This window comes from Mirounga leonina, unplaced genomic scaffold (genome assembly GCF_011800145.1).
Source record: "Mirounga leonina isolate KUSES-001 unplaced genomic scaffold, KU_Mleo_1.0 Mir_114, whole genome shotgun sequence".
NCBI lineage: Eukaryota > Metazoa > Chordata > Mammalia > Carnivora > Phocidae > Mirounga > Mirounga leonina.
This window is the reverse complement of record NW_023270265.1, coordinates 40,099,488-40,127,311: the sequence shown is the minus strand read 5'-3', so window position 1 is coordinate 40,127,311 and position 27,824 is coordinate 40,099,488. Positions and strand designations below refer to the sequence as shown.

The window sequence follows — 27,824 nt, the reverse complement described above, 5'->3', positions numbered from 1 at the left end:
GGGTGAGGGTTTGTGCATTTGCTTATGACAACGGGGTCTTTTGTCGGGGATACTTTGGCTTCCCTAGCATTGAAGTGCTCTTTTGCGGTCACTTCTTTATCTTCCTGGGTGAGAATGCCCCGGGGGCAGGCTGTTGGGAGGGCATGTCCGGTTGCTTGTGCTGACTCCCCATCCCATGGAGTCGTGATGGGCTGCCTCTAAACAGGATCTCAGTCACGGCTTTAACTTGCTCCAGCACCGCTGTGAAGCCTGTGGCCAGGGGGCAGACTCCCTGAGTTCGGATCTCAACTCTGTTTTTTCTGGCTGTGTGACTCTGGACGCTTTCCTTAACCTCTCTGAGCCTCAAGTTCCTACTTTGTAAAATGAAGATAACAAAAAAGCTCACTCAGGGCCCAGTTGGTTATGAGAATAGAGAGATTAGGCAGGTAAATCTGGCCCCCAGGTGCTCAGGAAATATTGTTATTGTCAATTACCAACTGGGGCAGAGGGACCCGGGAATGTTGCCAACATGGGTTGGGGATGGGGGCGTTATGTCTCTGAGCCCACACTGTGAATCATTAACACAAACGGTCCCGCACCCAGGACCCCCGGCCACTAATGAAGTGCTCTTTACTGCCGTACGTTTCTTCCAGGGATTCTACCCCAGGAGGGAGGCAGATCAGGCATCACTGACCAATAATAAAACCAGCAGCAGCTGCTAATGTGCTTGCTTATGTCAGGCTCTGGTCTAAGTCTTTTACCTGGAATAGCTTATTTAATTAGTATTCTTTATTATGAACATTTTCGTCTTATGGATGAACCAACTGAGGCACTTTGCTCAGGGTCACACAGCCAGTAAATGGCAGACCCAGACTTGAACCCAGGCAGTCTGAGGTCAGAGATGAGAGGATTAATGAGAAACCCGCAAGTACACTAAAGCGACAGAGTTGGTATGATGGGGTTCAGGATGTTGAGAGCTAGGTGCTGGGGGGGGGCTCACACTGGTTTGTGCCATGGGACTGCTGTGTGATTTGGTGTGAGAATCTCACCCACTCTGAGCCCCAGTTTCCTGTTATACAATGATGATGCCTTGTCGTGAGGTTATTTGAGAAGATTAAATAAATCATGCACACAAAGGGCATGGCCTGGCATTTTGCTGGCCCAAGACTCAGAGGCTACCCTTAACTGAGCTGAAGGCTCTAGAAAGGAACACCACCACCAAAAGCAGAAGTTGAGAGGTTGGATTAAGGCCAGAGACTGGAGGCCCTCATCTCCCTGCCCTATTCTAGGCCTTGCTCATCAGACTCTCTCCCACCCCAAGAGTTTCAAGAGCTGGGGTCTTGGCTCTTTTCCCAAAGGCCTCTGAGTTCCTCAAGCAAATTACTTCTCCCCCAACAAATACCCAAAGTTTCCCCTGCTGCGCAGCCCAGAATCAGCACTCTACAATGTGAGCCAGCATTAGATGGGAAGACCCAGCAGGCAGAGTCCCCACCTGCCCTCCCCTGAAAGCCTCTTTCTCTGCTGATGGAGGTGGCCTTGGCAGGGGGGGGGAAGAGAATGGGGTACACCAGCCTCCATTAGTCTTCCAACAATAGGCTCCCCTAAAGGAGGCTCATGTGTCCCCCACAAAAGCCTGTGTTCATATCTGAATTCAAACCAGATTTATTTGGATTCTCCAAAGGCTGAGAGGGAGCATATACCCCACCTTCCCCAACCAGCCAGGGGTACCATCAGGAAGGGGCACCAGGCATTCCATGACCTGAACGGGCCGAACACCCAGCCCCAAGTTCCTTTAGGCCTTGTTTCTGGTATGTGTTCTCCTGAAGGTCACACCAAGGGCAACTCTCCCCAGGCCTCTCCATCTGGCTGAGGCACTCCCTGCCTTCCATCATCTCAGACCCCGGCTCCAGGGTCTGGGTGACTGGCAGGTGCTAACAGACCTCTGGCTTAATGCTATTTGACCCAAAGCCACTCCCATTTGCTTAAACTCAACACAATTTTGGTGATTGCTTATTTTTCAATCCATTTGTCTGAGGGTATTTTGGACTTATTTTATAATTTGTATACACATTGATCACATCTGTGGCTTGGTGAAGGTTGGGGTTGTTTTATTTCCTTGGTTGTCCTTTTTTCCCTCATTTTATCTAACTTCTTTTATCTAACATTTTGAGGACCTTTCAGCCAATGCGTCTATAAAGCTTTCTATGAAATCGATTGTCGCGAACGCGGCGTTTTATTTGAACGCTCCCTCAGCCTCCCGCCCTGAGGGTGACAACCCTTTTAATAAAAGCATAAATTACTAAGGCCCTTCCTTCTAAAACAAGGTTTGAAGACTTTCTCTCTAAAGGGCCAGATAGTCAATTTTTTAGGCTTCTGGGCCATCTGGTCTTTGTCGCAAATACTCAGTTCTGCCATCTTAGCAGGAAAGAAGCTTCAGACAATATGTAAATGAACAAGTGTGGCTGGGTTCCCATCAAACTTTATTTATAGGCATTAAAATGTTAAGTTCATATAATTTTCATGCATCACGGAATAGTATTCTTCTTTTGATTTTCGTAAAAAAAACATTTTAAAATGTGACAATTCTTCTTTGCTGGAGGGCCTTAAAAACACAGGTGGCCCACGGGCCCTCATTTGCCAACCCCTGCCCTAAACAACGAGTTAACCCAAGGGGATAATGCTAGCCAGGAGCTAGTCATAAGTGATGCATCTCATAAGTAATTTGGGTCAAGCAGGTGCCCTCTTAAGAGAGACCCCTTTGGGGGCTCTGGGAAATGGAACCGCCGTGCTCCCAGGACACAGACCATCATCCAGATCCACTGCCAAAACAGAGCAGGGCGAGGTGATGTGGAGCTCAGATTAGCTGGGAGGAATCCTGCAATGGGTCGACAGAAAATGTAGAGACAAAGGCCTGGCCGAGGCTTTTCATACTCTGCATTACAGCTAAAATCTAATTTAGATGAAAATAGATGCACAGAAATTAAATGTGCGTGTGAGGCTTTGGTCGCCAAGTTGTGGACCCTGTCACGATAGCTTCACCAAATTTACTCCTGTGGCTGGAAAACAAAGATGCTTTTTGAAATTTGATTTTGTTGTTTTACAGATTGTTTTAGCTTTGAGAATGGTGCAAACCCCATTTCTGATCTGCCTGAAACAAAAATAGAACATTAAAGTGTTTAAGATTCAATCAAAGGCTTGCTGTGAGCGGCACAATGTTAAAATAACAGACAAATCAATTCAATTTTTATTTTGAACATGATTTGTCACAAATAGCATTCTAATAGATAACACTGATTATATGGTAGCAAATGTAATTTATATATACCAAGCTCTATGCTTTTGTCGGAGTCATCATTAAGAAATTTGACACATATGCAGGAGAACAATAAATGTCAACTGAAATATATACCAGTTAGATATAAATGTGTGATGTTGCCATACGCTATACTTAGAAGGAGTAATATGCAGTCTAAAGTAGCTTGCGTTTTCAAACAAGAACTCTTTACGTTGTCATTTAAAATAGCTCATATATCTGAAGGTCAGGAATAAATGGGACTATTAGCATTAAAAGCTAGTAAAAGAAAAAGTAATTTGTTGTTCATTTAACATAACATGTTACGAAATAGCTTTGTAAAGTATTCATTATTTTTCCCCCACGGAGGCTGAGAAGACAAGATGAAGACGCCTGGTTCTTAATGGAGGGCTTTGTATCGCACTTTTCTTACCATTACATCTTGATTCAGTGAGATCTTCGTAGTAATTTCGTGGCTTGTGCCGGGGGCAGGTAAATGCTAAGAAATAAAGCTGTCTTTCCAACTGTGGTCTCTGCTGTCTCTGGCAGGCTATTGCCCAGGTCCTGGGTTTTGTCCTCCTCGGTAGTGCCATTTGGTCCAGGCATGATGGGCGTGACACTGGGGACGAGTAGCAAGACTGTCAGAGGCTGAAGATGGAGGGTTTTGATGTGACAGATGCAGGAGGGAGGGAGGGAGGCTCTTGCTGTGTGTCTCGGGAACAGTGGCTGATAAATCAGGATTTGAATGCAAATACAGACATGGAACCATCTTGGGGTCCCAGAAACCACTCAGTCACCTCTCACCGGCAACCCCTCCTATCAGCCACAGGTTCTGAACTCCAAAATATTGTAAACCTCTAATTCTCTCCTTTTTCTTTTAAAATTGGATACAAAATTAAAACTATAAAAAATAGCATTGACAAACACCTCTGTGACCACCATGTGGAATTAGCAAAGATGAACTTTTTGTCATATTTGCTTTACATCCTATTGTAACAAAAAATAAATGACATTATTGATAAGGATTCTGGGGGGCACCTGGGTGGCTCCGTCAGTTAAGCATCTGCCTTCGGCTCAGGTCATGATCCCAGGATCCTGGGATCGAGCCCCTCATTGAGCTCCCTGCTAGTGGGGAGCCTGCTTCTTCCTCTTCCCCAGCCCTCCACCCTGCCCGTGCTTTCCCTCTCTCTTTCATAAATTTAAAAAAAAAAAAAAAAAAAAGGAAGGATTCTGAATGCCCATGTCTTGATATTTTGTAGTGCATATGCAGCAGGTAGCAGTATTTGGGGAATAATAATGTACATAAATGGTAATTTCTGTATCTAAATGGTATCTTCCCAACATTTGCTTTTCTCCCCAACAGGACATTTGGGGGACCTACCCATATTGCTATATATGGACCCTTCATTTCTTTTTTATTGCTAAAAATGTCTGATGGGTACAAATGTCATGTTGTTAATTTCATTTATATTCTGCTCATTACTGGCAAAGGTAACTCAAACATTTGTTTTTTTAATTTTTAAAATTTTTTAAAGACTTTATTTTAATTTATTCAAGAGAGAGAGCACAGGGGGAGGGAGAGGGACAAGCACACTCTGCACTGAGCACGGAACGCCATGTGGAGCTCAATCTCAGGAGCCTGAGATCATGACCTGAGCCGAAACTAAGTCCAACGCTCAACCGCTCAACCTACTGCACAACCTAGGCGCCCTGGTAACTCAAATATTTATTATTCGGCTCCTCCTTTGTGCGTTGCCTGCTCGGTCCCTTTGTCCATTTTTCTATTGGGCTGTCCTTTTTATTATGTATGCTGGATACTAATTCTCTGTTGTCTCCACTTCAAATACCTTTTCCGAGGCTGCACTTGTCTACAATCTTGGTCGTGGTGTCTCTGTGAATAACTCAGGCCCGCCTGCTTGTCCTGCTTCATTTATTGGCTGTCTGTCAAGCGTCAGGCACTGCACTGAGGGTTTTGCATGGTTTATCTTGTTTCATCGTCCCATCCACCCTGTACCGGAGGGCTACTGTTATTCCCGGGGAAGCACTGAGGTTGGAGGTAGGAAGTAACCAGCCCAGGTAGTTTGGGTAGAAAGACAGGACACTAGGATTCGAAGTCACCTCTGCCCTCCTGCACAGCCCAATATCACGGGGTGAGAAGTGGTAAAAGATTAGCAAGTGTCCTTACGCACCCCTAGAAGGGAACATACATAGTAGTTCTCAACCCTGACTGTTCATCTCCAGGGGAGCTTTCAGGGTACTGGTGTTGGGCTCCACCCCAGAAATTCTAACTCGCCTAGGGTGTGGCCTGGACGTGGGGTTTCTTTTAAAGCTACCTGGTCAATTCTGATATACAGCCAGGGCTGAGAACCTCTGTTCTAGAATTTGTAGCTTTATTAAGACCTAGGGAGCCTCATAGGTCTCAGATATGGACCTATTTCACCACATTAGGGCAAGATTTTAAATGCTGGATAGGGTTTCAAGAAAAGAATGTCGAAAATACAAAGAGAAAAGGCTAGTGAAGAAACCCCCCCGGGTGCTGAGCTCGAGCACTGCTGTTCTGCTAGAAATTCGAGGCATCCCTGGAGAGGGGAGGGAGAGCTCCTTCTGCTCTCATTCTTGGAATCTCGGGATGAATCACCTGCAGTGCTCTGTCATGACGCCAGTCCCAGAATTGCTAACTGGAGCCGTTTCTGGATTCTAAGACTTGAACAGTAAATACTCCAACTCCTGCCCAACTCCTGTACCCCATGCCACCATGCCTCAGGCCCCGAAAGTAACATCTGCTACCTGTCACTAGGGTCCCGGGAACAAGTGGGCAGGCTGGCCAGGGGGCGTGGGAGGCCACGTGTGGGCAGAAGGCCAGGCCGGAAGGGCTGAGTTCCACACAGGCCCCCACTGCTCTGCCTGGGTGGCACCGAGAACCCCAGGACCTGGGCACAGACTCTGCCTGCTCAGTGGCCTCGGAAGAAGACCATACAGGCCCGTATCTGGCTTGGGAGGGAAAGCAGGAGACCTGGGCCTGGTTCAACCACCTGGCCTTAACCTAGTGTGAGTTCAGGTGGCTCAATCCTTCTGGGCAGCCCCTTGGATTACGGCACCTGCAGAACTTTCCAGGTAGGAGCTGGGTCCAGGCCCTTCGACTCACTTACCATTTCCTCCCAGGGAGAAGGATAACTTGGGGAAAATATTTGCATTTGACAGAATATTCCAGTTTTCTTAATTTTAAAGTGCTCTTTAAAGTAAAAATGAGATGAAAAAAATGCCTACACTTGGCAAACAATTTGGATGATTTACAGAGAAAGACAAAGGGCCATTAAACACGGAAAAGATGTTCACCCTCATAGTAAAACAAACACAAATTACAATTTAGGGAACAACACTTTAACCTACCAAATTAAAAAATGATTAGACAATTCACTGTGCTGGAAAAGGTGCGAAGCCCCCTTCTGTTAGAAGGAGCCGAATGAGGGGCGCCTGGGTGGCTCAGTCGTTGAGCGTCTGCCTTCGGCTCAGGTCATGATCCCGGGGTCCTGGGATCGAGCCCCACATTGGGCTCCCTGCTCGGTGGGAAGCCTGCTTCTCCCTCTCCCACTCTCCCTACTTGTGCTCCCTCTCTTGCTGTGTCTCTCTCTGTCAAATAAATAAATAAATAAAATCTTTAAAAAAAAAAAAAAAGAAGGAGCCGAATGAAATTACCAGTATTTGGCTTCTTGGCCTATAAGGCTGGCAATTTGGCATGGGCCGGCCATGCCATGAGGTTGGTTGGAGTGTGGGTTGGTATATTGGCTACAGAAGGCAATCTGGCAATCCTGACCAAAGGAAATCTATCTGAAACATTTATTGGACAAATTTTTACAATGTAAAACAGTCATAAAGGAGAGTGGTTGCGTGAATATTCATAATGGGAAATTTTGGAAAACACTTCTATGTCCATTAGCAGAGACAACTACACCACAAACACTCCTCAGTGGAATCTATGAAGCTGTAGGAAGGATGAAGAGGCTCTTTTCTGTACCATTAGAGAATAATATCCAATTTATTGATAGTGCAAAAAGCAAAGTGAGGATGGTACCTATTGCTACCATTTGTCTGAAATAAAAACGGTGGGGCTGGGGCTGGCTGTGTGAGACGGCCACCCATGAGTGTACAAGTTGAATATTTCTGGGAAAAAAAACCCAAACAAACAACTCTGGTTGTCTCTGGGAAGAGGAACCAGAGACTTGGAGGGTGAGGGTGGACAGAGACATACCTTGTGTAAGAATATTCTTCTGGATCTTTTGCATTTTGCACCACGTGCATGTATTAATTTTTTTAAGCCCCTCTTCCTTCATGCCACAGACAGGCTTTAATCTAAATAATGACTGATCTGAGTCCTGCTAGAGGCTGTTCTTGCATGGGGTCCACTTCTTCCCCTAGCATGTTAAAAGCTGGGTGGGCAACACGTGGGAGCAATGATGACTTTATCAAATATGAGAGAAATTCGTTGCCTAAGGAAATAAAATACATTTGAACAGGCCCCACAATGTGCCCTGAAAGAGAGAGATGGTGGCAGGGGAGAGCCGGTGGGAGCTTTCAGGCATTACCTCTGATTAAACTTGGCTCCAGTCCCACAAATCATTTCTGAAATGTGACCCCAGAACACAGAGAATGCCAAATTGAACACCTCAATGTCAAACCGAGGGCATTAAAAAATTTATTACAGCAAAGATACAAGAGAGATGACCACGTTTTTAACAAGGGTAAAGAGATTGTAAAACATCTTCTTGGACCACGTCACTGCTACAAAAATTAGACCTGTGGAAGAAAGCATTTTCAGCATGAGACTCATTTGCTTATGGAAATGGGACCTCAGATGAGCAAATAGCAGTTAGCCAGCCCCCTGGAATTCAGATCTCTTTGACTGAAAGGCTCTGCTACACCAAGCAGAGTCCAGGTGATTCTTACTAAGCAAAACCACTCAAACAACATCCTCCTCTCCTGTAGCTTTTTAATGAGCTGGGAGTGAATCAGCTGTGTTAGACCAAGGATTTTTTTTTTTCTTTCTTTTTTTCCCAAAATAAGAGTCTCTGATGGGCCTGCAGCTGTGGGCCTGGCAATGCATTCCCAGGGGCACCCTAGCCTGCCCAGAGGGGACTTTCCCTATTGAGTCAAGATCATGAATGTTCTTCATACACTACTTCTGGGAACATAAAATGTGGCAGCCACTCTGGAAAAACAGGCTGGCAGTTCTTCTAAAAGTGAAACCTAAAGTTCTCCTACGACCCAGCCATTCTGCTCCTATATACCCAAGAGAAATGAAAACGTATGTCCACATGAAAACTTGGATACAAGCAACAGTATTCATAAAAGCCCCAAGGTGGAAACAACCCAAATGTCTGCCAACTGATGAATGGATAACTAAAATGTGGTCTATCTGTATGATCTTATTTGGCAATAAAAAGGAATGAGTAAGAAGGAATGATATAGGCTACCACATGGAGGAGCCTTGCAGACATTGTGCTATGAAAAAAGCCAGGCACAGAGGACTAGATATTATCTGGCTCCATGTGTATGGAATGTCCAGAGCAGGAAAATCTACAGAGACAGAAAATAGACTCGTGGTTGCCTAGGGCTGGGCAAAGGGATAGGGAGATGAGCGGGTGATGGCTAATGGGTGTGGGGTTTCCTTTTGGGGTAAGGAAATGTTCTAAAATTGCAGAAATGATTGTAAACTCAGTGAATATATTAGAAGTCACTGAATTACATACTTTACATGGGTGAATTGTATGGTATGGGAATGATCTCTCAATAAAGATGCTAAAAAACAAACAAAAAAAAGACTGGGAAGTGTTGTCACTCCTGAGGGGTGAAGCCTGGTTGGGTGGGGCAGGTACCCAGACATGAGATGCAGGGCACCCCTGGCCTCTTCCAGCCCTGGTGGTATCTCTGGCTAGGGGAGGATGGTTGACCACCCAGCCCTCCCTCAGGGCTCAGCTTCAGAATGTAGCTCCTTGATGAGGGATCCCTTATGTGAGGGGATGACTTTGGTACTTGCAAAATATTGTGTGTGGGCCCTACTGTACTTGAAAACAATGACTCCACCCAACCCCTACCTCATGACTCTGAAATCCAGACAGTTTCACAATTCATCCCACCACCAGGCCTGCCAGATCCTCAGCTCCACGTCTGGCTGTGTGAGCAGGACAGGCCCCATGGCAGGAGGACCAGACTGGCTGTCAGAGGACCTGGGGCCCAAGTCTGGGCTACGCTTTATGCTTCTGCTCTGCTCTTGAGTATACAAAGGAAGGGCACAGCCAGAGTGACATCTGATCCTTCCAACAACATGCGGAGGAATTGGGAATAGTATGGTTGACAGCCAGCACAGTTAAATGATGCTGCTGAGCAAGGTCTTGATGTGTGTTTTCGAACACATTTTGAGGTTTAGTATTCTTCTCTCTAGCTTCCCTCTGTGATCTTAAACAAGTTGCCCGACTCGCCATATCTCACTTTCCTCATCTTAAAATGAGAGCAGTTGAGGGGGTTATCTAGGTTTCCTTCAGACCCTAACAGCCTGTTATTTATGAGGATCTTCTTTGAAGGTGGCCTTCTTATTTTAAATACAGTTATATCCTCTCCCAGCCCCAACCAAGTAAGATTCTGTTCCCTTGAATGAGAAGAGAATGCCCCTGTGAGTGAGATCTCAACCCAGTTTCTATCCTTTTCATGCCATAGTCTCCAAACAAACCAGTTTACATTAATAACTGCACCCCAACTGGAATTAACTTAGCGATTTCCTTCAAGTTCTGCCTAGGTGTTTTCCTTAGTGTTTGAGATAAAACAGTCTCATGTTTGCCTGTTTCTCAAATAACTGATGCCTTGCTCCTGCCAAGTTGAATCTGGCGTAAGGAAAATGATATTTGATTTTTCAAAGTAAATCAGATGGACAGATGGGGAGTTGAGATGAATAGATGAGTAGATAATGTCTGGATGACCAGAAGACTGGATAGATGGCTGATGGATAAATGGATAGGTGAGTAGGTTAAGTGGATGGACAGAAAGGGATGGATGAATGGACGGGTAAATAGTTACATAGATGGGTAAGTGGATGACTGGATGGATGGATGGATGTATAGATAGCTTGATAGGTAAGTATAGATACTAAGATGTAGGTGGAATAAGAGATACGCACTCAGTCCCATTTTCACCGCTTTGCACTGTGATTTGCGAAGCCCCCAGCTTGGGCCGGAAAAGATTTATCACATGGTTGTTCCAGAGGAACTTAACCTTCTGGATTTTTCCAACATTGAGGTCCATGTCAATGTCACGCATATGACTTGCATGTGGTTTGAGGGATCCTCTGAAAACACAGACATAGAATGTTATATCAGCTGGATATATGAATACAAAGCATGATAGCAATTGAATGTTTCCCTAAACAATGCCGTTGTAGGTTTTCTGCAAATACCTTGAACGACTTCATGTTCGTCCAGGGGCTGCTAAAACACAAATGTATTTGTGAAGCACACATCTGCCAAAAAATATAGGACTCTAGATTTCTACTGTCTTAATTTGTCCTTAGGGGAAATCAAATATTTGGGGAGGCATATTAACCCTATAATTACACTACAAGACTAACTAATGCAATGTCTTATCTTTATTTTTTTATTTTTTTAAGATTATATTTATTTATTTGATAGAGAGAGACACAGCGAGAGAGGGAACACAAGCAGGGGGAGTGGGAGAGGGAGAAGCAGGCCTCTCGCGGAGCAGGGAGCCCGATGCGGGACTCAACTCCAGGACCCTGGGATCATGACCTGAGCCGAAGGCAGACGCTTAACTACTGAGCCACCCAAGCGCCCCGCAATGTCTTATGTTTAAAGATGCATGTGGCTCAGCAGAGGTCTTCTGTTAGGATTTCATATGGGGCACAGAAAGTTGTCAAAGAGCTTTAACTTGAAAAGCATTATGTAAAAGTACAAAAAACAGAATATAATTTTACAGCACAGTTACAGTTCATCCAACACATATTTACCAAGCACCTCATCTGCCCAGCAAAAGCTAGGTGCTGAGGCTACCACCACAGCAACAAGAAGCTAGGGATGCCTGTTTTGGGGGGTGGAGAGGGCACGTGTTGGGGGAATTGCCACATAAACGTGCGTCACCGAAGGAGAAGTCGATATCAATAAAACCGAAGTCAGAATTGGACATTCCAAAAGAAGTTAGCACGTATTTGATTTTAAATAGTGAATTCCCCCTCTGGGCCTCACTCTTCTCATCTGTAAAATGGGATGACTGGATCAGACGCTAAGATTTTCCTCCAGCTCTGACATTCTAGGATTCAATGGTTCTCTATAGAGTAGATGGTCAGATTTATAAATCATTTTATACCCAATCTCTTATGAATACTCTGTGATGAAAAGTCTGACCATTTCACTTTACCGTCAAACTTACTTGAAAATTTCATATTGTTTTGAGTTTCCGTTACTTCCATACAAAGCAATCCTGAAGTACCCACTCGTTTTCTTTTTTCCAGCCAGTGTGACCGATACCCTGTATCTCCAACCTGTCCAAAGACATATAATCAGTTCAATGAACTAATCTTGTTGAAAAAAAAAAAATCATCCCATGGAAGGATTCTTGCTCCTAGTTCGGAATCCCCAGCCTGAAATGTCAATGGTGCCAAGATAGAGAAACCCTAATCTAGAGCTTTCTCTGAGCATTCACACACACACAGATAAGTTTATAAAAGAATACCCAGGCTTTTTTCCCCTTCCACAAATAGGATGCACCATTATTCTCTATTGTCTCCACCCATCCTCACCCCAGACTGATTTACCACCCTTCTCTCTCCTACCCCGTGTTCTGGAAGGCCACCCCCACCAGGGATCTTGCCACTGGTGTTCAGTTGAGTTCAGCTGGTAAGAGATGTGTGCAGGAAATCAGAAGACAGGAGGAAAGAGGGGGACCCATCTCTCATGCTCCCCTGCTGTCTCCTGGCTCTAGTACCGGATGTCTGGCAGTAACTCCCCCCTCTATGATAACGTGTCATTCCAGGAGCCCCACAGCCACCAGATTCTGGGTGCCTCAGCGTCCCTTGTTTGTTCCTTTAACCTTGCCCACACCTCTCAAAGTAGACCCTTCAATAAAGTCTCTTCATTTGAGCCTCTTCGATGAGTTTTCTCTCCTGTTGGGACCCTGACTGATACATGTTGTGGGATACATGGTTTTTTGGTCATTTGCCTTTTCACTTACTATAGAGGATTTTTCTCTTCAGTACATAGAACTATCTCCTTGCTTTTAATGGTTAATACAGGATTGGTTGTTTACCAGTTGGTGGGCATCTAGGTTTCTCCTCACTAAACTTTTGGTATTAAAAACAGTGCTCCAGGGCGCCTGGGTGGCTCAGTCGGTTAAGTGACTGCCTTCGGCTCAGGTCATGATCCTGGAGTCCCGGGATCGAGTCCCGCATCGGGCTCCCTGCTCGGCAGGGAGTCTGCTTCTCCCTCTGACCCTCCCCCCTCTCATGTGCTCTCTCTCTCTCATTCTCTCTCTCAAATAAATAAATAAAATCTTAACAAACAAAACAAAACAAAAAAAACAGTGCTGCAGTGAACATCCTTGAGCGCACCTTCTTATGCAAGCATTGCCCTAAGGTACGTCTGATAGGTGGAATGACTGGGTTGAAGAAATATGCACATGAGACATTATAGATACTGCCAAACTGCTATCTTCCATCCTAACTATTGTAAGGATTACATGACAAGTGTTTTGTAAAGTGCTATACGTACATATTTTTAAATTTATCACTCCCTTGGAAAATAACACTCTTCTATTTAGCCACCATGTATTATTACTTATGACAAATGAATCTTGATGATTTTACTATCTTGTACGTTTTTGGTGAGAAGCTGGGCAAAACAACAACACAAACACTATGTGTGTGTGTGTTTGTGCGTGTGCATGTGCACGTGCATATATGCGTGATTGTGTAGGGAGACTACATTATCTGTATGGCAGATAATCACAGGCATGACCTCTTGACTTACAGTGGCTTTGCCCACATGACCCTCTTCTTCTGTTAATGGATTCACCCTTTCTGGTACCAGGGTGGGTGAAAATGTGACCAGCCTGTGCCAATCACTGCACTTCATTCCGTTGATCAGGATTATTGGTTAAATAATGACCTTCTATTACAGCTAAGCCGGTTGGAGTTGAGTTTCTGTCAGTTGCTAGCAGGGGTCCTGACTAATTAGGCTGATACACCTTCCAAATTATTTGCAAGAGTTTTTAAATGAGTAAAATGGAAACTTACGAGTAAAGTTACCACTGTCTCCTGTGTTCAGGAAAAAGGTTTGTCCCACAGCACTGGTTTTCCCCAGAAATTGGTCAGAGTAGTGCCCCATTTGGGGGCATCCTTCAGCTGGACAAGGGAAACAGCTATTCTGGTAAAAGAAAACATAATTTGCTTGTTAGTGACTGACAAACTGCTTGTTTGACCGACTCACTCAGTCACTCGTGGAATCACTCATCTTCCCATCCATCTTCCTATTTATCTACCCATGCACCCATCTATCCCCCATCCATCCTCTCATCTACCTGCCCATTGAACCGTCCATCCATCCTTCCACCCCTTCACTGACATGCATGCATTCATCTACCCATACATCCATGCATTCATCCTCAGAATCATGCACAGAACTGTATGAAGCCCTGCTATGTACCCAAAGAAGTACCCAGAAAACTTGGAGTATAGTTGCGTAGACAAGTCATATCCAGGAAGCAATAATATTAAAATATGGAAGGGAAATGCAAGACATCTTCCAGGAGGAATAAATGGGACAAATAAGTTACTTCAAAAGAGCAGAGGAAGAGAAGGTCTATGACCATCTTCACTTTAATGTGAATTATATAATTGATCCCTGTGTGATGTTTCCCAAATGGTAGCTCATTAGTTGGGGATGGAGGAGGTGGTTTGCTCTGTTCAGATCAGACTAACATTTTATAGTACAGTGTCACTGGTCTTCTGTTCTTTGCTCTCACCAAATCCATCTTCCATGATATGCAGAGCTATTTTGCGATTTGGAAAGCACAAGACACGTGCTGGAGGCTGGGTATATTATTATCCATGCCCCAGCAATAACCAGCATGGCCAAGGCTGCACAACGAATACTCACAGACCCTGGGGATTGAACATGATGCCCTTCTGATCTTAGTTCAACCCGAGAACGTTAAGGTCGAAATCAATTTTGAAAGGAAAACGTGTGAGTATAAATATATTTTTGTTTTTACTTTTGAGAAAAAAATATTTTGAAGCCTTAAACGTTTGCAACTCCAAAGTGCTAATTGATTCGGGTAAGAAGCTCAACCCTTCGCACTGGTTTGTTGTTTCAGAACAGTATCACCTCAGAGATCACTTAGGGGAAATGGGACTTCTAGAGTGGAGAAATCTGGCAGATTTTTTTAATCTTAAACAAGTAATCAAACTGCAAGTCATCAAATAATAAGACAAAGTGTCACTAAATGAATGCCAATGTCTCTGGTTGTGATACACTGAGGACTCGATAACACCCGGTGAATCACGAAGAAATAACCAGACAAATTCAGATTGTGGGCTATTCTACGAAACACTTGGTCTGGAATCCTCATAACTGTCAATGTCTTGGAAGACCAATGAAAGATGGAGAGCTGTTCTGGATTAAAGGAGCCTAAAAAGGGGGGTCCTGGGTAGCTTATCAGTTGAGTGTCCGACTCTTGGTTTTAGCTCAGGGCATGATCTCAGGGTCGTGAGATTGAGCCCCACGTCGGACTCCATGCTGGGTGTGGAGCCTGCTTAAGATTCTCTCTCCCTCTATCCCCTCCCTGCCTGCGCATGTGCACTCTCTCTCTCTCAAAAACAAAAAAAGAGAGAGAGAAATTAAAGGAGATTAAAAAAAAATGCAATGCAGGAAAAAGAAGGCAAGAAAGGAAGGGAGAGAGAGAGGCAGAGAAGAGAAGAAAGGGAAGGAGGAAGAGAGAGAGGGCGAATGAAAGAAAGAAAAAGAAAGAGCTCTAGACGACATTGTTTGGATATTTGGAGAAGTTTGAATATGGACTATATATTAGAAAATATTAGTGTATCAATGTTAACTTTCTTAAACATTGTTCTAGAGGAGAATGACCTTGTTCTCAGGAGATGGATGTATTTATGAGTAAAGTCTTGAGTTTGCTTTCACATAATTTAGAAGAAAACTATACATATGCACACATTTGCATGTTAACAATTGGTGCATCCTTCTTTTGGCTCCTGTGTAGATTGGGAATCTTCTAGAACAAAAAGTTGGGATCTAGGGAAAGCCCAGTGGTCAGGTCCCACCCTGCTTCTGGGAGAAGGTCTCCCTGAGGCTCAGCATGGCCGGTCCCTCCTCCCGTTCCTCATGAGGTTACAGATCTGCTCTGTGCCAAGCCACAGGGACAAAACCCCCACTGCCCACAGGGCCACCAGCATCTTCCCCCAGCCCTGGTGTGACCTACCTCCTGAAACTCATTGTAGGAGGCGCACGGGTAGCCCAGGAAGCCGTCAGGGTTGAGGATGCTACTTGAGTAATACTTGTAGCTCCTTAGGTGATTGCAAGCCACAAAGTCTCGGGTCCCTGAGGAAGCAAAGGCCACCGGAGCTCACAGGACGCATTTCACTTTTGAAGGCTGAACCACTCTGACTGATCGAGGAATCCCCTCCAAGATGAGTGTCTGAAATACCTGTGACTGACTTGGACATACGTAGGCGCGAGGAGGAAATCTGGGGCCGGGCATGTAATGTGAAGGAATGGTAGGGGCTGGGGGCCATGCAGGGGGCAGTGAGACATGTATATGCAGAGAGAGAGGGTGGGGTGGGGTGGGGATAGCAATAGCCTTTAAGGGGACCCTACACAGCCCAGCCAGTCATCGCATGGTAAAGGCCCAGATTACTTGTTCTGATTTTTCACGAGTAGCTAGCATCTTGACTTTTCCATGAAAATCTTTCCATGCTCACATGAGAGCAGTACGTTCCAACTTTTAAATAGTCACTGTGAAGGCCAATCACATACTGCTGGGGGTTGCGTTCTGCCTGCAGGCTGGGCCTCAGTTTGCGAGCTGGACATGCCGGACAGGCCTTTTGAGTGAAGCAGGCTTACCCATGTCTTTGGCTCCAGGCTGAGAACTCTTTCTTTCCTACTATTCCAGGCACAAGGTAAAAGCAATGGACAGTGCGATTACTGTGGCTTCTGGCCACTCTGTCACTGCATTTTATTCACCATTTTTTCTTTAACCCAAAGCCCTCGTTTGGAAAATTGTTTTTTCACTTCTCCAGCTACTGGGTACAAAACTTCCTATGAAGTGATCCCCGGCAACAGCAGACGTAGCTGGGGGTCCCTTCGGGGGCGGGGGTCTGGTGGCTTCATTCCCTGCCCAGGGAGAAAGGCACACTGGGAAGCAGAAGTGGGATTAGCTCCCCACAGCTCTGGGCTCTACATGCCCCCCAGCCCAGAAACTTCCTGCAGAAGCTGGTTCCGTGTGCCCCACACCAACGCTCATCTCCAGACAACAGAACTTGTTTCAAACGGAACTGTTTCTTTCATCCAAAACTGCTGCCCTGGGATCCCATCCTACAGGAGCAAGTAACTTGCACTGTCCTCTGCTCAGCCTGGGTAACTAGGAGCCCCACACAGTCCACACACACTCCAGTGTTCATGGGCTTCTTCACTCTAAACGGCCTTTTTAATTAAACCTGGGCTCCCATTATGTGTGGCCTGCTCGGCACTTCCGGGAGGGGGCAGCCCTCCCTGTGACTCCGGTGGTCTCCCAGGGAGCAGAACAGCTGCGTCTTCCCCGGAGTAACCTGGCGCGGAGCCCAGAGGAGGTTAAAGCACCATGTACTGTCAGTGGATATCGCCTGTGGCTTCAGCAACCCTGTTCTTTAACATCAACATATATAAATGTTGATGCTATATAAAATATAAAAATGCCACCGAAGGTCACTGAGCCCCGTGTAACGGACTTGCACGGATGCTTGCTTCGGGCTAGACCCCGGTGCGTCTGGGAGGTCCCCGACACATTCCCTGGCTTCGGGGAACTCCCAGCTCGGACAAATAAATCCTAAAATGAAATGATCACAGACTCAAAGCCTCCACTCTCAGGGAGGACAGTGAAGCCCGGTTTCAGGGCTGGGCGACAAGAGTAGCCGAAGGTCAGAACAAGGGCAGCGAGCCCAGATGATGCTTTAGGTCACCTCCTATTCGGGGCACTGAGCCCACCTTCTCAGATGAACAGAAGTCCACACAAGGCTCATCCCCCAGAGCCCAGGCCTCCTGCTTCCAGCACACTCTCCCCAAACCTGCAGAGCACATCCCCCTCTTTGTCTTCCTACCAGCTCAGCTCCTTTCTGTACCTAGAACCTGACCAGAGCAAATGGCAAGAAAGTCTAAGCCGCTCAGATCTTTGTTTATACCCAGCGAGCAGTCCTTCAAAGAACAGGCACGGAGGACGGAGGGCCAAAGCCCAAGCTGGGTCTTTGCCAGTGGGCTGGTCCCCTCCTGCCTCAGCATCCTGACAAGTGGACGACGGTGCAGGAAGGGGCACAAGGTCGGGGCTCTGCAGCCAGAAGTTGGGCTTAAATCTAGGGTAGCCTTGGGCAAGTTTTGTAACTGTACTGACCCAGTTTCCTCATCTGTAAAATGGGGCTGATGAGAGTAAAGATCTCATGTCATTGTTGTGGAAATGCCTGGCACAGAGCACGCACCGTTTCTCCCCAAGTGGAACAGCAGCTGTCTTGCTTCTCTAACTTACGTACCTTCCCAGAGGCCATTTATGTCAACGATGGTTGAAAGGATATTTTTCTGACATCCAGGCATTTGCTTTCCTCCGTTTGGATAGAAATCCAGATGGCCCACCTTTTGGCTCATTCCAAAACCTGAAATATTGTAAGCAGAGGGGAGCAGGGAGGTGAGTGGTCCCAATGGTAGGCTGTGGTCACAGACAGCGTTCAGCTCCTTCCAGCCACAGCGAGAACCTTCTTGGCAAATTCTCTCCTCGGCCTAGCCACCCTGTCTGTGGCTCTGCAGAAAGTGCTCAGAAATGGGCACTTGGCCAGACTTCAAGAAGGGAAGAGAGCACACAGGAAGAGAGATGAGGGGGAAGGTGGGCTCTGGGCGAGCATGCACACAGGTGTATTGTATGTATATGTGTGTCTGTCCGTCTGTCTGTCTTGGGGAGACCCTGAGCGGTACCGTCATGCCCTGACACCACTATGTACCAGCAGATACATATCAGGACTAGTGCAATTTTTATTACCGTATTCATTTAAAAATTTTTACTTCTATGTTATATTGTTATGCTGAGACACATTCCATTATGTTGCTATACTGAGAACCCAGCACAATGGTAGGAGTTTTGGTTTTTGAAGCATATAGACCTGTGATCACAACCTGGTTCTACCTATAGGCTCTGTCCATGTTGGGCAATTACTTGGCCTTGACCTTGTGGAGCCTCCTTCCCTCTGGCAGTGAAATCGCAATAATAATACCCACTTTTTAGGGTTGTTACGATTAATGAGCTGACGTATACAAAATGTTCAAAGCAGCGCATGGTAAACACTCAATAAATGATATAATTTTCATTAAAAACATGCTTTCACTGGCACGTTTTGTGAGTGGTTGTATAAGAATATAATGAAAAAAGAACATTGACTTTAGAAGAACTAGATAAAAGGATATATTTCATCTCCAACAAAACAAACTGTTAGTAACCATAGCTTTGACAAAAGAAGTAAAAAAAAAAATTTCAAAAATTAACTTTTGCATTTTGCCGGTACAAGTCAAACATCAATAAGAATTTTAACTGTCCCTCTGGATATTGGCAGATTGAAAGGACTAAAGATTTGAAGACTGATGACAGCCTTTCAGGCTGTAGAAGTGTTTTTGGTTCTACCTGGGCCAGCAGGCAGTTCGATCCCACTGGCACCGTCCTGCCTGTTTGTGGCTGGTGCCTGAGGTAGTCCTGTGGTTAGCCTCGTGGTATGCGTGTGAGGTGCACCTGGACCCACTCGCATCAGTCACACCTGGTCACCAGGAGGTGCAGTGGGGAACCCACCTAGGAAGGGGATGATGGGAGCAGAATCCGTGTGAATCACATCCACAAACATGGCATCAGATGGGTCCAGCCGAACCTCCTCAGACGTGCCCTGGAAGCATGGCTGTGCGGGGTCCAGTCCTGAAATGGGGGAGGTGAGTAGTTAGGCCACACTCTAAGACGAACCAGCTCTAAACCCTCTACCCACAAAATCCATGGGGATTCCTGGGCCAAGAGTCCCAGGCCTCAGCAGCCGTGACTTGGGGAATTGGGTCTGTAGCTCCCGGTCTGCTCAGGAGAGAGAAGTTGAGATAGAAAGGCCAGAAGTGGGGTCACTGACTGTCAACAAACATCCAGAAGTCCCCAGTGCCTGACTCTGAGCAGGATCTAGGGGGCCCCCTTGCCCCCTCATCTCCTTTGTCCTTTTTACCTTCACCTGTTACTATTCGACCACAGCTCTCCAAGACTGCAAGCTCCCTGGCCTTGCCCAGCTCCACTCAGTCCCCTGTCCCCACACTGTCTGTCCCCTCCGGCTGCTTACGCTACCCCCACCCGCTGCTCACTTCCCCACATCCTCCCCTAATAAATCTCTTCTCTCCAAGACCGGGCTCAAACACTACCTCCTCAGGGAAAACTTAGCCTCTCCTTTCTCAGCGCACACCACCAACCTTGTATAGGATTATTTTGTGTTTAATTAATTTGGCCCTGAATTGACTTGCCTACTTAATCGTCTGCCTCCTGGACTAGACTGTGGATCTCCTGAAATGCGCTGTGGCCGCTTCATCTTTGAAGAGAGGCAGAGGGTGGAACCCAGCGGCACCCGGGACTCAGGCACCTATATTTAGCCCTGGTTTTCTGCTCAAGGTCAAACACCTGTCCGCTCTGAGCTTCAGTTTCCTTGTCCGGATGGTGGGAATAACAACCACTCTCTTACAGGGTTATTGTGAAACCCCCATGAAAAGGTGGAAGAGAAAGGACTTTGCAAACTGAAAACCTCTACAGAAACATGAACTACGATCCCCTTATCCCTCCCCCGACACCAGCACAGCACCCCGAGCAAAGGAGACATTCATTACATTGTGAATTGAACTGTTTGCCAAAGCCACATGCTGATTTGCCGGCACAAAATAAGTAGTTGTCCGTGTCTGTCTTATATGCGTTCATTTCTGCCAAGTGACTCATTCATTTATTCAGTATTTACTGAGCACCTCCGATGTGGCAGGTTTCAGGTGGCCACTTCTCATTCTCTGCCTGTGCATGGCACAGCACACGTATTTGTGGAACGGATGAATTAATTTTAAAAAATCAGTTTTATTATTATTATTATATTACTCCTGCAATAATAACCCTGAAGTCAGGCGCTTAATATTCTAGTTATAGTTTTCTTTTTAAAAAATAAATGTATTTTTATTTACAATCAGGCATTTTCTAATACACATGAAAACACGGACAGTTACCTTCTGATTCCAGGGGGGGCACCACCTACCCCCCACTCCCGCTGGCGGGGGAGGGGTGCGCGCGGCCGGGGCCCCTGCGTGGGCCGCGCTCCCGTCTCGCCCCGGCCGCGCGCACCCGGTCGGGGCCGCGCGCTGCGCACCTGTGATCCTGCCCGCGTGGCCGCCCAGCCTCCTGCCCGCCTCGGCCGCCGCGTGCGCGCCCAGGCTGTGGCCGATGAGGTGCACGTCCTCCGGGCTGTAGCCCAGCACGGTCTGCGGACGGATGGCGCGTCAGGTCCCGCCGGCGGGGCTGTGGGGGGCAGGGGATGCGCGCGGGCGCGGGGCGCGGGGATGGGGACGGGACTCGGGCTGGAAACTCGCGAGGAGCCCCGCCCCCGATCCCCCCCCCCCCCGCCCCGATCTCCCCTCCCCCCGACCCCCCGGATCAGGACGCCGCCTGCGACCGCGCGACCCGGCCCGGCTTGTGCGCGGGGCGACAGTGCTGACCAGCGGCCACCGAGTCAACTGCAGGCTTCCCGGGCGGGGACCGCCGTGCGCTGCCTGCTGCCACCCGCACCCCGCCGCGGGGCCACCTCCCCGATCCCTGGGAGAGCGTGGGTAGTGGGCCTGGCTCTGGGATTCTCCAGAATAGACCTTCCAGAAGGCTGTAAGGGGCCTTCCGTCCTGGGCTGTCTGAGAATGAAGACTCATCTGGCCTGAGAGTAGCTGGCAGCCCAGCGTGCTCTGGAGTCCCCAGAAGAGCATGCAGGGAAGGCTTTCTTTCAGAAGGGGAAACTGAGCCTCAGAGAGGTTAATTTGCCTCGGGTCCCATAAGTAGGAGTCTTCGGGACAATTCAGGAGGGAGGAAAGGTGCAACTTCACCTTAGAAAAGGCCCTCCTTGGGCTTCCAGGCCTGGCCCCAGCCCGGGGCTGGGGGGCGGAGGGGGGGGGTTCCTTAGGGTGTGTCTTAGGTCCGACGAAGGTGGTGTTTGCGTGCCCCCCTCTCTCCTCCCTGCCCGCCACCCACAGGATGTGGCCCAGGCAGGGTTTTACCGACACATTTTGTATGAAGAAAGCTATCTGTGCTCCCACAACGCGAATGTTGTGGACGGCTTGGGTATATTGTGTCTTGGCCCCGCGTTTCCAGTCCACACAGATGCAGTTCACCTTCTCCACTTTAAACATTTTCTGGGGAAGACAAGCAAGAGGGAGAAACCAATTTATCAACAGCCACACGTTGTACACTCCAGAGATAGGCATTCACACCCGTCAAGCTCCTAGTTGTGCCAGAGCCTGATTCCTTGCACTTGTCCACACTTCTGCCACATCACTATCACTGGGTATGCTTATCCTCACTTAACAGATGCGGAAACTGAGGCCCGGAATGGATTAAATGATTTGTCTAAGGTCTCATGGATACTTAGTGACACACCCAGATCAAAAAGATCTCTTACTAGAACAGGGGTTAGCAGACTTATCAAGGTAGGGCCAAATCCACCTGCTTTTATAGATAAAGTTTTCTTGGAAAAAGCCCCACCCATTTGTTTACTTACTGTTTATCTCTGCTTCTGAGCTAAAACAGAGTTGAGTTGAAACCATATGACCCATATGACCCAAATTGAACACAGATGCTAAAGTATCTGCCACCTGGTTCCCTACAGGAAAAGTTTGTGGACCTCTACACTAGATAGTTGAAGCCCGGGGTAGTGCTGCTTTTATGTTCCCAACAATACTCTAGGTGTTCTAGCCTGACCCTAGCTCCTCATTTGGATAGTGCAGATACAGAACATTCCCATCAGCACAGAAATGGTCTATTGGATAGCAAAGCTCTAGAAGGTAAACTTAAGTGCTTTCCTGTCACCCAAGGGTTTTACATAAAGCATCAAAGAAAAATGTCAGGAAATGTGCTGTAGTCTCCACCTCTGGAATTTTCTGATTGCACTCTGGTTCTTTTCGGCCTCAAGAGGAGCTGGTTGGCCAGAAGTTGTTGGGTTGGGAGAACTTGACAATGGATACCCTGGGAATCCAGGCTTTCCTTGGTGGTTTTGCAAAGGACAGTTCTTTCCCTGAGTATTTCCTTTCCCAGCCTCAGAGACCCTGGGGCTGCGGGGTTTGAATCTGGGTGCTGGGTGCTGATCTCCATCTGGAGTGGCTAGGTGCGGGGTGGGGGGGATCCCTACCTTGCACATGTCCATCAGCCAGTTCTCTTCCCCCTTGTCTATGAAGCCGTGGATGATGAAGCGCGTCTTGCGGTCTAGTTGGAAGTTGGAAGCCTCGACCGTGGCTAGATCAGTGGCAGTGATCAGCTGGTTTAATTACAAAAAAGTGCTAGGCAAAATGCCTGAAGAAGGATCACAAAGTAAAAACAGCATCATAGCCGCGTCCAAGCAGACTCCCAGTTGGGAGCTGGGAGCAGGGCGTTGGTCCCCTAGAACCCCACAGTGGGTGACCTCAGGGACCTATAGATAGACACCAGCTCTCTGAAACCTCTCAGGGACTGGAGCTGGGAGCTGCTTGGATTCTGAGCATGTCCTTCTTGGTCACTTCTGACCACCAGCAGGAAGCCTGCCCTGCTTCCACCTGGTAGGCTTTCTGGGAACTGAAGGGTGCCCCGAGGGTCCCCACCTTTTGTCTCTTGTGGCTAAGTTTCCCCTCTTCCTATCTGTCTTCTGGCTCCTCAGGAAGGATTCATAGTTCCCCATTTCCATCCCGTTGAGGGGCTTCTCTCCCACCCCTGCCTGGTGCAGGAAGAAGACAGACCCTCCCAGGGAATGCCAGGCCTGGGCTTCTCCATAAATGCTGCTCATACTTTCCCAGGAACAGGCTAAACTGCAGCTGGGAAACTTTTGAAGGTCTGTGCACGGGTGTGCGTGGATGTGTTAGTTTCTGGGTTGGGCGTCCAGAGATTTCATTAAGCTATGCATAGCGGTCTGTGATCCTGAGAGCTAAGTTGGCTCTAGGTCTAACACTGGCGAGGAAGCATCATCTGCAAAGTTCCAAGGCAGTGCATTTTTTTCTTTAGACAACCATGTGAAAGCTCCAGTGTGGGCACCCAAATCCACCCACCGTGCAGTGTTTCCACACCCACTCTTACTTGGAAGTTGTTCGGGTTTTCATTTGTGTACAGGAGAAAGCGGGTGTCAATGTCCTTGGGATCCCAGGGAAATAACTTTAAAGGCCGCTGAAGGGTCCCGCACCATGGCTTTTCATCAGAAAAGCAGCCAAGATGTCCATAACAGATCTCCTTTCCTGGGGCAGGAAGAGCAACGAACAGGGCACTTGTGAGGTTCTGGAAAGGAGCACTGTATTCTCAGCTACACAAGAGGATTCTTCAGGGTGAGCCCAAGCCTGGCTATGGCCAACACTGGTCTTCACCTTTGCCAGCTGTTGTTCCCCAAACTTCCGTGGTGATAGGAATCACCTGGGGCTGGGAGTGACTATGTGTGTCTACACAATCCCAGGCCCCTCCCTCAGAGATTCTGATTCACCTCACTCCCTAGGATGGGGTGCTGGGAATTGCACATTTAATGATGTTTAACCCTTATCATCTGGCCAGTCGGGGAATCACTGAGAATTCCTGGGACCCTTCTGCCTTAGAACTACTTCTCCCAGGAAACTCCCAGATGGCCTTGGATGTATATTCATCAAGCATCAGGTAATTATCCAAATGTGAAAATCTGTGGCATGGTGCCTCTTGATTCCCCTTGACCTCTCCATTACATCCACCGCCGGCCGTGCACGCAGTAGGCATTTGTGGGTATTTGTCCAATGCACATAACTTCATGTCATCCTTTTACACACACTTTTGCGCCAAATTATTCTCTGCTATTTCAGATTTTCCCTGTTGTTCCTAAAAGGTGAATTTTTTAAAGAACAGGGATGATTTATTGTTGCATCATACTATATGGAGTAGGGGCTCAACCCATGCCCCTGATAAGGCACATAACCATAAATGTCACTCCTTTCTCTGCCTACAACATGCACATTTCTGCAAGAAATTGTCACTGAGGGTGACATAATCAAATCCGGAGGATTGCAGTGGGTCTCTGTCTTAGGCTTCCTCAGCTCCTAAAGTGCTGGTGCTAAATGCTGGCCGTTCATTCAAAAACTGGTGATAGTTAATACTTGTTTACTGTGCACCAGACACCATGCTAGCACTTTACCAGTATTGTCCCACTGAAGACTCAGAACAGCCCCGTGAGGAAGGAGGTTGTATTATTACACCCATTTTACAGATGAGGAAACCGAGGCACAGAGAGACAGAGTAAGCTGCCCCAGGGGACGGCCAGCGGAGGAGCCAGGATTTGAACCTGTGAAGTTTAATTGGGATTACAGCTAGGTGCTGAGGAGAGGCTGGGACAGATCGGGGCCAAACCCCATCTTGAGAGAGAGAGGAAATGTAACAGGGAAGGAGTAACGAAGGAGGGGAATTCACTCTGGGAAGCGGGGGGACTAAGGTAATGCTTGCCTCGGTGGCCAGTGCAGGGACTTGGGGGCCAGGTTAAGACACCTGGGCTGTTGGCAGAGAGTGGGGAAGTGCTGGAGGGCGTCGAGCCGGTGAGTGGTGTGGGGGCCCTGCTTCATGAAGGTGTTCTGCAGAGCCTAGTGTAGGTGACTCTGAGGAGGGAGGCCTGGGAGAGGCGGGGGTGTGGGGTGGGGCAGTGCAGGGGCAGGGAGCCTGGGGAGGTCACAGGTGTCCTAACCCCCGATGATAGTGGAAATTAAGGCAGAGGTGGGGAGATGGGGGTAGGAGGTGACGTCTAAGCCTGGTTTGGGACAAGTGAGTTTGAGGCATGCTGGGAGGTCCTGGAATTCAGGAGCGGGGGGGGCAGAGGCTAGGCAAGGAGGAAGCTCGAAAGTAGAGAAAGAAAGGTGGGGTTGCCTGGGAGTGACTTCTGGAGGCTGCCCGAGTCCGGGGCAGGAGGAGGCGGCAGACCAGCAAAGGAGACCAGAGGGCCCAGAGAGGCCTGAGATGCAGCCCCATCCACCCCGGACTGCTGTTGGGAGCCAGCTCTCGCTCCATGGCTGGGATGGGAGGCCCAGAGGGGGCCTGGGGACAAGCCAAGGAGACGAGGCGGGGGAGTCTGGGTGCGGAAGAAAGCCTCAGTAAGGACCCGAGGAGACCATGTCTGTTGTTGTGGGAAGCATGCTCCAGCAGGGGTTGGGGGGCCGAGCCAGGCAGCGAGGGGTTCTGCCTGATGGGACGAAGTGAGGCAGCAAGGGTGTGAGGCCGGCCTCTGCGGGGGTGGGGGTGATGGGAAGTAAGCAGGCCGGAGGCTCCAGGGACTGTGGTGGTAAGGGAGGTTATTTCTGTTTGAGGATGAGTAGACCTTGGTATCTGTATCTGAATCTGAACAGAGGCCAGAGGAGAGGGACTGATCGGAGCTGGGGAGACAGAGACCATGTGAGGAGAGACAGTGGGGGTCGTGGGCGGGAGGGTGGGTTCATTTGGCCGGCCTGTCACACAGTGTCATCTCTGTGACATTAGTCTGCGGGCATGCGCTTGGCCACTCAAGGGACCGAGGGTGTGGGGGGCCTGCCGAAGCCGCCTCCCCCTCCCCCTGCCCCAGCTGCTGTCACCTCTGCCACCTGCCTCACCGTCCCTAGAGCCTTTGCAGGAAGAACAGGACGGAGCAGGATTCCCTGGGATCATCCGTGTCAAGCCCATTGCCACAGAGTCAAGCCTCCCTGAAGGATGGCAGTTGCTTTTCTTGAAATAATGATAATGCTGTTATTCGTGGCGGCGGAAGGCCCACCCAGGCAGTGTCACTCTCTCCCCAACGGGAGGGGAACAGCATCCTCACCTCTGACGGTGGCCAGCAGGAGAAGGCCGATGGTCCAGGAAGGCAGCATCTACGCAGATAAAAACACAGACACACAGACACCCCTGGGCACAGGTTCGAGGCCGGCAGTAGCCGAGCCCAGACAGGACACACAGTGTGTGGAACCCAAAGCCCAGCACCTGGGCCCTCTGGGGCCTCCCCCTGCCCCCACACACACTGCTCTGAGACCCCCAGTGTCTGGGTCTCCCCGCCGCAGGGCCCTCACCTGCCGCCCCCAGGGCCGCATCCCTCTGGCAGCCCCAGCCCCACCAAGCTGCCCCACGGGGGCCGAGACTTACCGTGCAGCACCAGAAGGGTTGGCTGGGGCTTCTACACCCGCCCTCTCCTTTGGCCTCCCGAGAGGAGAGGAAGGGGAGGCTAGCTAGGGCCGTGCACCTGCGTGCTTCGAACTTCGGTTCTCACAAACACGTATCACATAAACACATCCGCACGTTCCACCAGCTTGGCCGTACGACCGAGATGCTCAAAAGAAGAAAACGAACACAGCTCAGCTCTGGCTTTATTTAGAAACATAGTCTTTATATTAAGACCGTTTCTGAGCTGTATCAGCTGTACTTTGACCTGGAGATAAGAAGGTCCTTCCTTCACTGCTGAGAGGACAGCCAGGTGCCGCCCTGCCATTTTTTTTTTTTTAATTGGTGTATAATTTAGATATACCACAATGCAGAAATCTTAAGTTTAAAGGACAGCGTAATGAGCTTTGACAAATGTGTCCTCCTATGTTAGTGGCCCAGATCAACATATAAGACGTTTCCAGCAGGCAGAAGTTTCTCTCATGATCTTTTAGCATCACGCCCACACCAGTGCTTTGATTTCTATCACTGTGGATTCATTTGATCTGTTCTAGAATTGCTTATAAATGGAATTTTACAGTGTGTGCACTTTAAGGTCTTGCTTCTTTCCCACAACCCGTTTTTGAGATTCATCCATGTTGTTACATGTTTAAGTACTTGGTTACTTACTTTAATTGGTTACCTTATTACTTTTAATTACTTTTTATTAGCTTTTTATTACTCTGTTATATTGATTTATTTCTGTGTGAATATATCACAGTGGGGTTATCCATTCTTTCATTGGTGGACATGTGGGTTCTTTCTAGTTTGGGACTATGATGAACGATGCTGCTAGAAACCTTCTAGTCTGGATCCAGTTTTTAGGTAGACACACACAGTCATTTCTCTCAAGCTTATACCCGGGGGTAGAACTGCCCGG

At 48.0% G+C, this 27,824-nt stretch overlaps 1 protein-coding gene across 1 annotated transcript; it reads right to left on the bottom strand.

The window, feature by feature from the left end:
* Positions 1-7,860: 7,860 nt before the first annotated feature.
* On the bottom strand, positions 7,861-26,730 carry LOC118020942 (pancreatic lipase-related protein 2-like). Its single transcript, XM_035020865.1, has 12 exons — positions 26,574-26,730; positions 23,864-24,018; positions 22,950-23,075; positions 21,823-21,957; positions 20,931-21,042; positions 19,355-19,474; positions 18,057-18,176; positions 15,761-15,879; positions 13,563-13,692; positions 11,702-11,813; positions 10,440-10,607; positions 7,861-8,065 (listed from the first exon to the last, which is right to left on the bottom strand). Exons 1-12 carry the CDS (start codon positions 26,620-26,622, stop codon positions 8,002-8,004), a joined length of 1,410 nt encoding a protein of 469 aa, XP_034876756.1. The 5' UTR covers positions 26,623-26,730; the 3' UTR covers positions 7,861-8,001.
* Between the last annotated feature and the right edge of the window lie 1,094 nt (positions 26,731-27,824).